Source organism: Ornithorhynchus anatinus, chromosome 13 (genome assembly GCF_004115215.2).
Source record: "Ornithorhynchus anatinus isolate Pmale09 chromosome 13, mOrnAna1.pri.v4, whole genome shotgun sequence".
Lineage (NCBI taxonomy): Eukaryota > Metazoa > Chordata > Mammalia > Monotremata > Ornithorhynchidae > Ornithorhynchus > Ornithorhynchus anatinus.
The window spans coordinates 14,937,398-14,953,516 of NC_041740.1; the positions used below are offsets into that span (position 1 = coordinate 14,937,398).

Below are 16,119 nucleotides of genomic sequence, written 5' to 3' on the forward strand. Positions count from 1 at the left end.
ACATTATTATTACATTATTATTATATTACTTAAGATAACTGGAAGCAGGCTATTTGTATCATTTCCACCCCAAGGGAGCATGTTTACCAAACAAGTCAAGGCCATAAACGGATGCACTCATCACAAACGAGATGAAACAATAAAGATGCTTCTGGCTCTTGTTTAAATCAAATAATCCAGCCTGAGCAAAGCGAACCCCATCGGACAGGGCATTCGTTCATCGATTCAATTGTATATTAAGCACTTACTGTGTGCAGAGCACTGTTCTAAGCGATTGGAAAAGTACAACAGGTACAACAGGGGCGGGCAGATATCTCTTTTGAGTGGAACAGGAAAATTTCCATGTCAGGCCAAGGGGCAGGGTTTTTTGGGGCGGGAGGGATGTTCCAGGTGGCAGGCTTTCTTTGAGTGGCATTTCCGGGGGCACCTACAATCAGTTGTGAAGCTAACTGCCCCACTGCAGTTCAGGCCCCTAATATTTCCTATGTGACAGCTGGGATTTTTTTAAGGTTCCCATCCCACTCCCTCTCCTCCATCTTGTCCCTTCTTTCCCCTCATCCCGAGTGTTTCTCCTTCAGCTATTAGTCAGTTGAAGTGGCCAGAATAAATCCAAATGTGATTGTCTTGTTTGTTCGCATTAACAAGCAGTCTTTAGGAAAGGCCTGGCTTTGTTTGGAGCTGGGATGGAAGGTGCTCAGTTTTGGGAAAATTCTAACCAGAATGGTAACTATGATAATAATTGTGATGTATACTAAGCATTTACTATACACCAAGCACTGTACTAAGTCCTGGAGTAGATAAAAGGTAATCAAGTCAGACACAGCCCCTGTCCCACATGGGAGTCACAGTATAAGGGGGAGAAAGGTGTTTAATCTCCATTTTACAGTACTTGTGGGCTGAGAACTTGTCTTCCAACTCACATTGTACTCTCCCAAGCACTTAGTACAGTGCTCTGCACAGAATAAGCACTCAATAAATATGACTGATTTTACAGATGAGGAAAACTAAGGCCCAGAGAAGTGAAGTGACTTACTCAAAGTCATACAGCAGGCCAGAGGTGGAACTTGGAATAACAACCAAGGTCTGCTCATTCCCAGTCCCGGGATCTCTCCACTAGGGCACACTGGTTCTCAAAACCCACGTTGCCCAAGTGGCGTGTGGGCTTTCTGGGTCAGAGGGGAGGTAGGAGAAGGGATAGTGACCCTCCAGCCACCAAAGAAAAGGCCATACACACAGCTTTGGGGCTGTAAAATGGGAGGGGTGGTTCCTGACCAGTACAGAGACTGGGGGGAGCGGGGGGTGAAGCAAGGGGTACAATTAGAAGAATGAGCTTAGGGTCTTGTGGGGAGGAAAGAGCGAAAGTCCCAGAGTCAAGACTGAGAAAAATCAACATGTTAAATAAAGCCAGAGAAAAGCTTTGAAGCCAAAGGTAGTTTGTTTGATGCCATGGGAAATCAGCAAATGCTGAGGTTTTTGAGGAATGGGGAGAGATGTGCTGAGCAATGTTTCAGGATAAAGATCCAGACAGCAGTGCAGGGTGTATATACAATATTGAAGCTGGGCCTGGGGCTGGAGCCTTGAAAACCAGGAATGAGGTGGAGGTTGTCTAAGTGAGATATGACAAGAGCTTGAACTAGACCCAGCCTATAATGATTATATCCATTTGATATTTGAATGCCCAAGTTGGGCAAGAAAATAATCAGAATGTTGGATATGAACTCTTCCAGCACTACCCAAAAAAAAAGGCATCAATGTCGTATTAGTTTTCCTCAAAGAATAATATTGGCATTTGTTAAGGGGAATCGTACGCAGTTTAACATAAGGTGTCAAAGTGAGGTCAAATAGCTTGAGCTTTACTTTCATTCCAAAGTCCAGGAAGCAGTCCTTTGCTGGGATTCTACAGCCAGCACTCCTCAAACACAATTCCCAGGGTGTTGTGTACCAGCCACATCCACGGCCACAGGGCTAAACTGTCCTTAGAGAGTGGCAGACTGGCAAGCCAGCAAGCAGCTGCTTCCATTTGGCTGGGCAGTGCATGGGGCCATGGGGCTTCATTTTGAGCCACGCTGCCAACTGCTTTCTAGCTTGAGTGCCCAGATCAGGGAGGAAGGCAAACACAGTGCAGTGGAGTGCAGTGTGATGGAGGAAACACAGCACACTCTACCAAAGCAGAGGGCTGAGGTGGTTGAAGGAATAACCACAGAAGGAAGAGAAGGAAAAGTGGCAACAAGCAGATAAGGGGACAAGATGCACTTTCCCTCTCCACCATTCAGCCTCCTTGGGGAGTGGGGAGGTTGGGTGGTTGGAGTGGGGGGAGGGGAAGAGAAGAAGAGTGCAAAGCTATTTTCCCCCCTCCTCATCCATTCTTCCAGTCAACTCCCACGTCCTGCTGAGCTGGCTGACATCATCCCCTATAAGCAAATTAGGAATTCATTCACAATTTAACAAAGATTTCAATTCCCCCCATCTCAGCTGACTTCCACATTATTGTGTGAAAATGGGGAAAGCTGGAGGATGCAGGGTGGTAAGAGAGGAGTGGTGTTCAGGGAAGAAAAAAATATGGGAAAAATTTCTTTACTGAGCAGCTCAATGACAACGAAAATGACAGGAAGGAGATCATAGCAACACTGCATCTGTGAGCATCTAGCTCACAAACAGATTGTCATCTCCATTTTCCCTCTGCTGCAGCTCTGAATGCTCCTCATATGCGGGGAGGGAGTGTGTGCAGGTGTGTACATGGAGCTAGGAGTGAGTGTACATTCCTGAGAGGGGTAGCCCTACAGCCCTGAGTCCCCCAGATCCTTAACCTATCAGCTTGTGTTGCTTGGATTGGGAGGCATCAACAGTATAGCAAGAGTACATTAAATGCAAATTAATTGTAGATGCTTCTGGTGGTCAGAGGATGGAGGAAAATTCAATGAAGGTTTGTTCTTGCTTTAACAGCTCTAATGTAATTTTGTCCTGACACAGATAAGCAAAAGCAACTTTTCCCTTAAAGCTCTGTCCTAATAAGAAACAGACCTTGTTACCTATCTGTTCTTTTCAAACCTGGAAACTCAAACCCAACTCTGGTGGATTCCTTCTACTGCAGAGGGGAGACTTTTTTTCTTGCTCAAACTGCACACTAGACAGACCAGCCTAGTGTGGCTTTGGATTTTGTAATTTTGGTGGGAAAATATTTTCCAAACAATTACAAGCCCAAATGTCAAAAGAACTTCATTCGCAGGAGCACTGATATGTACCATAGAGAAATCTTACAACAATTCTACAGGGATTTCCAAGGAAATTGCATGTTCTCTTTCTTTCTCTTTCTCTCTCTCACACACATACACACACACAATTTTTGGCAGGTTTCTAAAATGAAGGGAGAAAGTCCAAATCTCAATAGCAGTGGAGATCCAGGGAGTTCTATTTTGAATTCTGAAAAGGAAAAATCATGTGATATGACATCATAATCTTGAGGGGAGATAAAAAATTCCAAGAATCCTGGAGATTCCATTTCGAATACCTGGAAATGGGTGGTAGTGGGCGTTCCATGCTTTCAACAGACATTTCAATGCTTGTCCTGTTGGGACAAGCAGCATCTAGTTCTAATTTAGAGACAACTGGGACCTTGATCAGAATGCCTGGGAGGCAACATGTTAAAAAGATCACCAAGTTCTAAATACTTTATTGTTCCGAAAGGATGACTGGGAAGAATAGCCACAAACAGGGGTCCAACTCCTTACATTTAAAATGGTTTCCGATGAGTCTGGTGCCAGGTGGGCCGACGGTCTCTGTTCAGGCCGGTTTCCCATTCGCTTTGGGACCCTGCTCTACTGGCAGTGGGAAATCTCCATTTCCCATCTCCCCTCTGGGTGTGTCACTTCAGTCTCGGACTGGGCCAGGGGTTCCAGAGCTGGGTGGCATGTAGTGGACTGCAGAGATGGACCCGGGAAGGCCAATGACAACCACTCGATCGTGAGGGCAAAGAAAGCCAGGTTTTGGCTCCTACTTGGCTAAGGCCAGCCTTTCCATTTGGGTTGGATAAACTCCGGAGGCCACGACCAATTCTAAAAGGATGGCAGCAGCTACCATGGCCGAGTGCTAAAGGTCCTTTCCCTCATTGTTCCCTGGAGACCTTTCGGAGAAGTCAGCCTTTATAGTGTTGAGCAGGCTTCGGATTCTTTTGCTTGCGGGTTCTCTCCTAGGACTCTTGTCCTGGCCTTTATTACTTGAGGCTGAAGATGGGAGCAGCAGGGCTGCCAACCCCCAGGGCCGGTTACTTGATGATGAGGGCCGACATCTATCTTCCTGTTGTAAAATCCAAGCACTTTCTCTGGCCAGATCTACAAACCTTTGCAGCTGGCTTTGATTAACATTTTTACTGATATTGAGGGTTTGTTCAAAGGGATTCTGAATGTACAGAGGAGAAGAATCAGGCTTGTTTTGTTCTTTTCCCTGCAGAAAATTCAGATAGACATGAATCAAGCAATAGTATCTACTGAGCACCTACTGTGTGCAGAGTACTGTATTAAGAGCTTGGGAGAACACAAAAGAACTAATCCCTCTTGGCCATGTCTGCTGGGTGACCTTGGGCAAGTCACTTCACTTCTCTGGGCCTCAGTTCCCCCATTTGTAAAATGGAGATAAGAGTGTGAGCCCCATGTGGGACAGGGACTGTGTACGACCTGATTAACTTGTATCTACCTTAGCACTTAGAACAGTGCTTGGCACATAGTAAGCGCTTAACAAGTATTATTATTATTACTTCCCTTAAGTCAAACAATTCCAAGCATCAAGCAGTGAAACACTTATGAAAATTATAAATCTAGCTGGCAGAGGCTGAAATGAAGGGGAGGAAAAAGGAGGAGAAATCAGAGGTTCCCAGGCAAAGAGAACCATTTAGTCATTAAAAATAGAATCCAAAAATCTCATTTAAATCTCCCAAAAGAGGAAAAAGGAGGACTAAACCAAATGACCACTCATTCAGGAGCACTGAAATAGTCCTATTTTATCCCAATACAGAAACAGACTTTGCCAGATGTGGTAAGAGAATCCTCAAATACACATTATGGACTGGATAGTAAAGAAAAAAGAAAGCTGAGAAACATAGAGAACACTCTGTCTCTTTACCCCAAACTGACTTTTTTTTTACACCTCACAGAAGGGATCACAAACTATTCTCATGACTTTCCAGAAATTAATGTTTAAGGGTTAAGTGGTGAGTTGCAGTTTGGTATCCGGATCTTGCTATGGTAATAGACTATTGCAACCTGAACAATTGTGGATTTGCCAAGCAAGGGGGAGCAGTATCAAAAAAACCAAATGCATTTACCTTTCGAATACTTATAGAATTCTTATTGAAGGAAAAGTTTCCAAAATACTCAAAAAACTGGCTCAGTAGTACATCTGGAAGAAAAATAAGATTGCTGTAAGGAAAGAAAATATTTTCCAAATACTCTGAAAAAAATATATATATTTATATATGGCACTTACCTAAACTTTCTGTATTTTCTGAAGGTTCGATTTTGTTTAAGTTACTAACAAATGTACAGTCATGGCCTTGCATTATACACTTATCTTCTGCATCTAAGGTAAGCGTACAAAAATGAAACCATTAGAATGCTTCTAACATATCAAATAATCACTTATTCTGAAAAAGATGTGGGTTGAAGTAGACAAAAACGAGTACAAAATGTGAATGACCTGGAATAAGAAACCCTAGCTTCATGGTTAAGCTTTACACAGTTAGCTACTCATACCCACAAGGGTTTAAAAGAGAACTGAGGTTCAGCTATAATTATTATTATCATTATTGTTAAACTGTGGTATTTGGTGTTACTATGTGCCAAGCACTGTACTAAGTGCTGGGGTAGACAAAACAATAAGGTTAAGCAGTCCCTGCCTCTGGGGCTCACAGTCTAAGTAGGAGGGAGAACGAGTTTTGAATCCCCATTTTACAGATGATCAAAACTGAGGCATAAAGAAGTTAAGTGACTTGCCCAAGGTCACCCTACAGCCAAGTGACAGGGTAGGGATTAGAACCTCAATCTTCTAACTCTGAAGGTCGGGCTCAATGAAACTAACACACACTGCAGCACACCACTGATTTTTCAGGGGACTGTTATTTGCACCATGATATGGAGCATATATTTGTAGAGGTAATCAGTGACAATGGCTGCCACTAGAAAAGGAAATTCAACATGGACCATAGGAAACTTTGTTTTCCTTTCCTTAATTGATCACTTCAAAATTACTATTCAAACTGAGCAATTAGCTTCTTCTTCCTGCTCCTCATCACTCCGGCTGGACTTGGGACAGGAGGTGAAGTTAACAACTGCCTTAGGGTGTGAGGTCAAAGGGGAGATGGAGGAAATCACAGGTACTTTGGAAAAACCTGATCTAGGGTTGGTCTCAGAGGGTCCCCAGAAGACCTGGTTAGTTCCAGGGTGTCCTGAAGTTGCAGATCAGCTTGAGGTGGAAACCAGAAAGGGGACCGTGTCCTGATAACACCCCCTGCCAAAAAGATTGAAATATCTATCTCCAAAAGTCAAGTCAGCTTTCCCTGGGCTCTCCGGGAGGACGCTAAATCGCTAACTTCTAGAGTGAAGATCAGGAAAACACTTTTGGAAATAGAAAGCTCTTCAGAGAGCAAAACTTTACCTGCTAGGGTCTTTAAGTGGTTTAAAGTTGGAATGACGGGAGGTGATCTCTTTTGAAGAAAAAATAAGACCATCATTGTGAGGGAGAAGTTTGTGAGCCAGGATCCAGGAATGCTACTTGTTAATGCGTGTACGTGAGCCCAGCACCTTACACTGAACACCAGGGCTCTGACTCGAGGATCCAGGGTCCCATACAGGTAGAGGAGCTCTGAACTCTTCAGGGCAATTCTAAAGGACAAAAATCAGTGATATCCAAATTTAACAGAGACATTTAAGAGGCTCAAAATTACTACTGGCTTCAGAGCAAAACCCCTTTGAGGGGCCCTGTCTAGAAATCAAGAAAAAGAGGTGAGACATAGCCATCTTCTCTTTTCCACCGCCAATGACTTCTAAACCCATTAAACCAAAGAGGAGAAATGCCCTAAAAAGAACTTGTGGCAACTACTCTATTATAATATTCAGTTATCATTTTATCCTATTTCGCTTGGCTAAAGGGCCTATATGCCATTTCTAGGTTCAGATCAGATACAATCAAATACAAATGCAATTTACGCAGTACTCTCACAAGAGCTTAGTACACTGCTTTGAGGATAATAAATACCACGGATTGATTGTGCACCTTGCAACTCTTGGAAGTATTTGTAACAATGACCCATGACTCCAGACAAAGAGAATAGAATTTAATCTGATACTTATTTTATCTTGAAAAAAATAAAAAGGAAGGTTTTAATTTTCAAAATCATAAGATGGACCTCTGGATAAATGTAAATGATTAATTGGGAGATAACCACTTAATACCAGAATGTTCTATTTTAGAGTTAAGACTTCCTAACTAGGCCCTCGTTTATTTCTATATAAGAAGATGAGAAGATGTGAGTGGCCCTGCTCAAACCACTGGCTCAACTAGTTCCTCATTCCTGAAAACTTGAAAGCTTAGCCTCAGTTATGTGATGCCACCATTATTCTACAGTAATTTTTCACCCTCATAATAAAAAATATTAACAGAAATTCCTCCGAAAAAGGAGCCACAAAAATTGCTTTTTTGTGTGAATTCCCAGGCTTTTTATACAGGGTTGCTTCTGTAAAGTTGAAGTGGCCTTGTAGTTATTACCGGAGCCATTAGAGGGCTCAAACCTCTTCGAATAAACGACTATAAAACATTTCCGGGAAAAAGACCCATAGCACTTGCTCTGTAGGGGCTAAGACTAAGGATAAGATGAAAAAGATCTAGCCGTTTAATGATAGGTTAAGCCAAAGTTTCTATATGCTTATTACATTTTTAAACTCCGTAAAGTTCAAATGGTAAGTGACATTGCTCCAGGAATACAGGGAGTTCGTTTAAAATTTAAAAACATACAAACTAAGGAACTATCTATCCCAGATAAAGAAGAGGGTCAAACTTTGCCAGATAGGGAAAAGAATCACACAATTATAGATAATATCTCAGCTGCCATGTAACACATTTTATGCCCTACATATAAAGTCAAGGCAAATTATTATGATGTGGGATTTGGAAATAAACCTTAATATTTCAGGAGGTCCCAAAATTTACCTGGGTAGCTGAGGACGAAGTTCCAATAAATTTGGAGTACATAAGTACTCTAGGTTACAATTTTTTCATCATGAAGTTCCTACAAAGTTTATACTAATTAGATACCTTCCCAAGCACCCAGGTATCTCCCTGTGAATTTATCACCCAGAACAAGTTAGCCTACAGTAGACTTTCTGGCCCTGTATGAGATCATTTGGTAAAATAAAAACACAAAGGGGAAATTGGAACTCTCCTGAGAGAAAGTTAAGATGTAGGAGAGGGTTTCTTTTCGTAGACTTAAGAATCGTCTCTTTCTCCACTGAAAACTATAGATACGGAGTTTAATCATAAAAATGTATTCTATTCTTAATTACTTTTAAACAAAAACGGTGGCTAGCATAAAGGGCATATATCTTCTCTAAAACACCTATGAAAAAATCTTAAAAGCTGATCAATCCCAGAACCTAAATTTATATAAACCTATTTAATTCAGCACTAAGTTCAACTCTAAAAGAGGAAAAAGTCAACCTATCCCATCATGCCACTTTTCCTGTCCAATGTTGATGGGAATTAGTTTTTAAGACCACATTTCTTTGAAACATATCACATCTGGTTTAGGACCATAAAAAGACTACTGCCAACAGGAACCCTTACTACTTTTAGGTCCAGTTGCACTCTCTCTAGATAGAAAAACCTCTTCCGCTGTCTGATAAAATCCTTCGATTCAAGTTGGCTCGAGGCAAATGTTTTATGGTAACAGCAGTTTCCCTTCAGATCAGAAAGTAGGTTCAAAAATCTTCATACCTATTATTGGCAGTCAAATCACACTGGAAGCCAGAAGGCTGATGGGAGAACCGCACAAGAGGACAATTTGCATTTAGTATCCTTTGCACTCCTACACAACCAGGGCCAAAGTTGTCCAGACACTCTCCGATCACAGAGAGAATCTTCTGTGTTGCCACTCGTTCTGAAGAAACATTTTTCATCTGAAACTCCATAAAATACGGATCAGCAGCCTGATTTTAAAAAAGTATATATTATATAGAGAGTATATAGTACACACACCCATACACACATAAATATATATATTTATGCTAGGGAAAAGGGTGAGGTCTCCAGTGGGCAGCTGGCTCTTTGAGCTGACAGGATTTCAAGGGACCACTGCCCATGCACCAAGACATGAGGCCTGCTGTCCTGGTAGGTGCAGCCAAGCAGGTACAATGAGTTCATGAGGGCACCCAGTGACAGACTTGAAATCTACGGAACCCAGAGGTAAAGGGAGATGACCACTAGTAGAAATAGTAACGCAACTTTCTGAGCCCCTAAGGGTGCAAAATACTGTCCAGGAGGCTTGGGAAAGTATAACAGAAGCACCAGAGATATCTCCCTACCCATAAGTAGCCTACATGCTAACAAGAGATGGGCATAAAAATATTTACAGGTAGTGGAATAAGAGAAAATAAAACTGAATTTTCAGTTGAACTTATGTTATATATCCAATAGAAGAGGGAGAGGTGAAAACAGAAAAATAAATACGTAAGGCCCTGAGGCAACTGAGGGTGGATTCCATTTGGTGTGCTGTTTGCTGGAGGAGGTATAACTTTAGTAAGGGGAAAGCCCACCATTCATGTCTCAATTATCTACATAAGTATCACCGCACCTTAGCCACCACATGCTGCTCCTCCCTTTCCAAAACGTGGGGAAAAGAGAAGGGAGATATTGGGGCTCCAGGGGGCATCTGAGTCAGTCTGAACTAAATCTGACACCAGTACTTGGAAATATTTTTATCCCTGTAATAGCAGAAGCAGTACTAGGCGCAACAATATTTATTAAGCACTTACTTTGTGCAGAGCATTGTTCTAAGTGCAGGGAGAGGATACACGGGTAGGAAGTAGACAAGGTCAATGTCCCTTGGGGAGCTGTCTTCCCCATGAGAGTGTAAGCTCTCTGTGAGCAGGGAATAGATTTTTTGCTTCAGTTGTATTTTCCCAAGTCCAAAACAGTACACTCGACAAATTCCATTATCATAACTCCTATTAGAGTCCAAATCCATAAACAAAGCTAATCTCCTTCATATTTACTTTTCTGAATATGGGGCTCAGGAAAGATGCTGGGCTACCTGCCCCAGAGACTGAAGTCCTCCATTTATAAATTAAATAACATGACTCTGAAGTACCTTTTTGGTGCTGATTTTCCCCAAATTATCCAGGTCCAGAAACATGTCTACATCACATCCAAGTTTGCCAAAGGTGTTCACTGATGAACCAAACAATTTGATAGTGCAAGATGGAAAATATGCAGCTGCTATATCTTCAATAAAAGAACAGACGAGATACCGGAGTTGAGTATTCTCCTCGGTTATCTGGTACTTTTTTATTAGCATGTACAGCTGATTTTCTATCTGACAAAAACAAAACAAAAAGAAAAACGCAAAATTAAGTCTATTAAAATAGTCCATTTTCATTCCTAACTTAATGACAGCCAAACCAATTAAATAAAAAACAAACTCCCCCAAAACTTGAAATTAAAATTTTATTATTCTATTCATTTGGCTCAGAGCTACCATATCATTACTGAGCGCTTCTGTGTGCAGAGCTCTGTACCAAGTGCTTGGGAGAGTACAATATATCAGATTTGGTAGACACATTCCCTGCCCACAATAAGCTTACAGTATAGAGAAATATTCCACATAAAAGGCTTTTCCCTCCCTCAGCTTTAAAGGTAATGATAATAAAAATGGCTGGGTCCAAAAGCCAAGGATAATTTCTGAAGGTATTTAAAGTGCTTACGAAAAACGTGTCAGATGCCAATAGGCTGCTAGCACAGATTACACTGTGCAGGAATACCAATGTGTCTGCTCCCAAAGCCCACCCTAGGAGGTCCTGTAAGAGCCTGATCACCTAATTGAGTCTACAGGTCAGGCGGCATGGCATACCCAACACTTTAACCACTGTGGGGCCCTCTGCAGCAGGGTTCATGGGACTAACACAGAACTACCAGTAACCCTCGTCTACAGTGGTCCATTAGGTTAATTTTTTTGTGTGTGTGTGTTTACTGACTACTTTCTGCCTGCAGAGCACTGCACTAAGCACTTGGGAGAGTACAACTTCTGTCTATTGTCTTTAAGATCCTCACTCAGCTCTCTCCCTTCTACTTATTCACTCTTTCCACCAATTACACCCCAGCTCACACTGTTACTCTAAAGGTAATTTACAGCTCACATTCTTCCTCTTAAGCTAATTTATTTACTGTGTCTGGATTTTAGTCTTTCTTGCCCCCAACCTCTCACTCATTCCTTTCATCCCAACTGGAACACTCTCTTACTTCAAATTTGACAGACAGTAGCTCTCCTTAGCTTTAAAGAAGCCCTCCCTGATTAATTTCTCCCTCTCCTCGGGGTACATCCCCACCTGCCACCTCAGTATTTCTACGCCATCTAAGCATCAGCAGCTAGGTAAAAATCTTAAATATTCTAATATATTTAAGAACTAGTTCATGTCTCCTTCTCCAAGTACATAACCTTTATTTCTTCTTCCTCCTATATTCAGATTATTTTAGAGTCCCTCTCCCCAGTACAACTGTAAACTCTTTGAAGGTAAGGATCTTTTCTATTGGACACTCCCAAGCATTTTTGTACAATGCCTTGCAATATGACTGACCGGAAGTCTACCAGAGATGAAACTTTATTTCTTCTACTTAAAAAACTAAAGAGAACTGATATTATTAACTCACACTTTCAGCTTCACATAGTGTCTTGATGAATTCTTTGTATGGACGAGTGGACTGGTTAATGCACTGCACAGATGCATTAGTTTGGACTGATGGATTCTTCAACTTTAAATTAAGGAAACGAGATTTGAAAGGAACAACAGCCTCTGCTTCAGCGCCAGGAATACGAGCTGCCTCCAGTAGTGAAGCAACACTTTCCTTTTTGGAATATTCTACCACTGCACGGACACCCTAAATTAAAAAAAAAAAGACAAATATAAGTACAAATCAATCACTCAATCAATGGTATTTATCGAGCACTTACTGTTCATAGAGCACTGTACTAAGCACTTGAGAGAGTACAACATAATAGAGTTGATAGACACATCTCCTACCCCCTAAGAGTTTACAGTCTGGGGGGGGACCAGACATTAAAATAAATTACAGATAGGGGAAATGTATATATGTGCTTTGGGGCTGAGGCTGGGGTAAATATCCAGTGCTTAAGGGGAACAGATCAAAGTGCATAGGTGACCCAGAGGGAGGATGACTAGGGTGGTCATTTTTAATATTTATTCTGGGGGACTTTCCTTCTTCCCAATCCGTAAAGCCCGGAGTTCTCTTGGGTTTGACACCCAGGGTCAGTGTTAACCAATATTTTTTTGAGGATCATTATGCTTCTTCACTCTAACATGGAATCCCCACCTCAAGACCAAGATTTGGATAGCGTGACACATAAAAATAGTACTGACACTTTAAATTATGCATGATTGCCTCAACCCTGCCAAACAGGTTCAATCCCCGCCCAGACTGGACCAGACCAGGACATCTTATAGGCCCACTTCATTTTGGCTAAATCTGATTTCCAATCCACCAACACTCAAAAAGCCAAGACTGTCATGTCTGTTTACAAGGGCTGGAGTGGAAGGGGGAGGAGGTGGTGTCTATTAGTTTTGATAACAACCTATTAGCATTCAAACATTTCTGCCTTCAAGCCAGAAGGAGGGCAGACATGAGCAGGGGTTGGGAGGAGTAGGGTGGGATGGGGGTGGGGTGAGTCTTCAAAGCAGCAATTTATGACCAGCAGTAGCCCTGGTGAGGACAAGGGGGCAGCTGGGGCAGCTGGAGCAATTCCCGCAGGGAGAGGTACAGTTTTCTGACCTCATCTGGCTCTCAGGGGCTTTGGTTCCCTATCCAGAGAGCTCCTTAATACTATTAACTTATGAATTTCAAAAAAGAAAAAGAATAAATTTGGTGTAATACCAATTTGGAAGGCTGCAGGAGTTGGATATACTAGCAAAAACTATTAAATCTGAAATACATTGTGCATGTCTCCAAATACACTTCAATAAAGATGAATATTGCAAAAAATGAATTCAGAATTTTCAAGCAATTCAGAAAGGAGGTAAAACAGGGAGCAAAAACTACACCCAGATCTCCTATAATGTGAAGGCTGTGTTCTTTGCACTCTAGAAGCCACTCGTTCCAATGTCCGAGCATAAACGAGAGCAGTTTCTTTGAGAAAGTGGCACACTGAGCCCACACAGGGTCGCACATGACAGAGCTGAGTATACAAATTTCAGAGCTATAAAGAATCAGTACCTGGCCACCTCCAACCTTCAAGACTGGATCCTCACTATATACTATATCTCTTATGATATACATATGTTAAACACTTATTGATTGCGATTCAAGTGCTGTGCTTGATTGCTTCATTGCTTCATTCATTCATTGCTTAGATTGCTTCAGAAACTTACATAACTTTCAAAGAAGAAATGACTATTAACAGCTCCATGTTGGGATAAATAATTGAGAAACTTCTTTTCATTGATTTTGTGGGGGCAGTTTATTAAAACTGTTCGTTGTGCCTGTTCAGCTCTTTCTGCTTGCACCTCAGCCAATGTCCTTTTTCTGCTCTTTCTCTCTGAGCCTGCAAGACACATTAAAAAAAACCCACTTTGTTACAAAAACCACATAACTCTAAAGCTTATTTTCCATTCAAGAAATCTACCACTATGAGGCTTAAAAGGTATTGCAACTTCCTTTACAAAGACTATTCTCAATAGCCTCAGTACCGGACAAGCCTCAATTCTTTCAGCCACTTCATCTGTCTATCTTCAGGCAGAAATCCCAAGTCCCCAGTTCTCTTATTCTACTTCCTCTGGAGTCCTGACAAGAGTGAAGATTGCAAACTCAAGAGTGAAGACTGCAAACTAAGTCTCAGATTTCCAAAAGGGGGGCCCAAAGCACACCACGGTACCTGAGCTACAATACCCTAGAATCTTGCAGTGCCTCTAAATTCACGATACAGACCTAAAATCTCGTTCAAGAGAAGCAGCGTGACTCAGTGGAAAGAGCCTGGGCTTGGGAGTCAGAGGTGATGGGTTCAAATCCCGGCTCAGCGACTTGTCAGCTGTGTGACTTTGGGCAAGTCATTCTCTGTGCCTCAGTTACCTCATCTGTAAAATGGGGATTAAAACTGTTAGCCCCACGTGGGCCAACCTGATCACCTTGTATCTCCCCAGCGCTTAGAACAGTGCTTTGCAAATAGTAAGCGCTTAACAAATATCAACATTATTATTATTATGTGCTGAGCACTGCACTAAGTGCTTGGCATGTAAAATTTGGCAACAGATAGCGTCAACGACAGGCTCACAGTCTAAACGGGGAAGTCTTAGTGTGTGAGGCTTGAAAAATGGGGGACCACCCGGATGTCTCCGACCACCCCTTTTCCCCCTAAGGAGACCCTAGGATTGAGGAAGTCTGAACTCAAGTGATAATAATACTTGTTAAATGTTATGTACTAAGCAGCATGAGAAGCAGCACGGCGAGGTGGATGGAGCACGGGCCTGGGAGGCAGAAAGCTCTAATCCCAGCTCCACTCCTCGTCCACTCTGTGACCTTGGGCAAGTCACTTCCCTGGGCCTCGGTTTCCTCATCTGAAAAATGGGGGTTGAGACTGTGAGTCCCACGTGGGGCAGGGACCGTGTCCGACCCAAAGGCTTGCGTCCACCCCAGCTCACAGTACGGTGCCTGACAAACAGTAAGCGCTTGCCAAATAGATATTTTTTACTAAGTATTCTGCTCCGTGCCTATTTTCCAGATAACGTAGTCGGGGCACAGAGAGGTTAAATGACTCCCCCAAGGTCACACTACACTGCAAGGGAGGGATTTGAACCCGGGCCCGCGGTTTTTCCGCTAGGCCCGGTTGCTTTTCTTCTGCCTCCTCTCCAGCCGGGGGGTCGGAGGTCAGAGGTCAGAGGGCCTTCCACCCCAGCCAACGTGGCTGCCCTCTCAAGGACCGGCCCCCGCCCCGGCGGGGCTCACCTGGCTCCGCTCTCATCTCGGGCGGCTCTTCCCGCTGCGGGGCGGTAGCGGCGGAGCCCGCGGCGCCGAAGCGGCGGTGGAGCGGGGGGCGCGGCCGCCCTCCGCCCCGGGGACACGGCGACAGCCGCCTCAGCAGCCCCACGCGGGCCGCCATGGCCGCCGCCGGGCCCAGGCCAGACCGGTCAACGCCAAGACCTACTGCGCCTGCGCCTGCCCGGCCAGCGGGACGGCGCGCCGCGAGGGACAAACCGCAGCGCGTTCAGGAAATTTGTCCTGACCTGGTTTTGGGGGGGGGGCGCTACAGCGTGAATCAGTCGATCAGTGGCATTTTTTTATTTTATTATTTTATTTTGTTCCTGAGATGTACATCACCTTGATTCTATTTATTTGCTATTGTTTTAATGAGATGTTCATCCCCTTGATCCTATTTATTGCTGTTGTTTTTGTCTGTCTCCCCCGATTAGGCTGTATGCCCGTCAAAGGGCAGGGACTGTCTCTATCTGTTATCGATTTGTCCATTCCAAGCGCTTAGTACAGTGCTCTGCACATAGTAAGCGCTCAATAAATACTATTCAATGAATTTTATTTTACTCCTGGCCAACCGATCGGCGTTTAGACGGAAACGCAGGCACACTCTGACCTTCCCTGTCCTCCGGCGGAGGGGCCCTCCCCGTTTCTCCCTGACCTTGGAGAAGGACGGCTCCCATCTGTTCTCAAAATTTGGTTTAAAATGGGGCGGAGAGCCCATTCTTCTGCCCGAAGGCAGCACTGATGACACATTGTTGCAGTCATTGATATTTACTGAGCGCTGAGTGTCTCTCAATTGTACTTGAATTGTACTTTCAAAGCGCTTAGTGCAGTGATCTGCACAGAGTAAGCGCTCAATAAATACCATTGAATAAATACTGT

The 16,119-nt window shown here is 43.2% G+C and overlaps 1 protein-coding gene across 2 annotated transcripts; it reads right to left on the minus strand.

The window, feature by feature from the left end:
• Window positions 1–3,381: 3,381 nt before the first annotated feature.
• LOC100076255 (mitochondrial poly(A) polymerase) lies at window positions 3,382–15,391 on the minus strand. Of its 2 annotated transcripts, none has more exons than XM_039913947.1 (9): window positions 15,211–15,391; window positions 13,641–13,813; window positions 11,908–12,135; window positions 10,352–10,576; window positions 8,980–9,161; window positions 6,646–6,872; window positions 5,479–5,571; window positions 5,318–5,391; window positions 3,382–4,440 (listed from the first exon to the last, which is right to left on the minus strand). In XM_039913947.1, the coding sequence occupies exons 1-9, from the start codon at window positions 15,362–15,364 to the stop codon at window positions 4,087–4,089; spliced, it is 1,710 nt and encodes a 569-aa protein (XP_039769881.1). In that variant the 5' UTR covers window positions 15,365–15,391; the 3' UTR covers window positions 3,382–4,086. The 2 variants fall into 2 exon arrangements, with proteins under 2 accessions (XP_039769881.1, XP_001507658.3); XM_001507608.5 differs by having other exon boundaries at window positions 8,980–9,191.
• Between the last annotated feature and the right edge of the window lie 728 nt (window positions 15,392–16,119).

Excerpts from the sequence above, each read along its gene's own strand:
- LOC100076255 (XM_001507608.5), bottom strand. The coding sequence starts at position 15,364 with ATGGCGGCCCGCGTGGGGCTGCTGAGGCGGCTGTCGCCGTGTCCCCGG. Across the intron at positions 13,814-15,210 it reads CGAGATGAGAGCGGAGCCAG|GCTCAGAGAGAAAGAGCAGA; the intron begins GTGAGCCCCGCC and ends TGTGTCTTGCAG. Across the intron at positions 5,572-6,645 it reads CCACTTAAAGACCCTAGCAG|ATGCAGAAGATAAGTGTATA; the intron begins GTAAAGTTTTGC and ends CGCTTACCTTAG.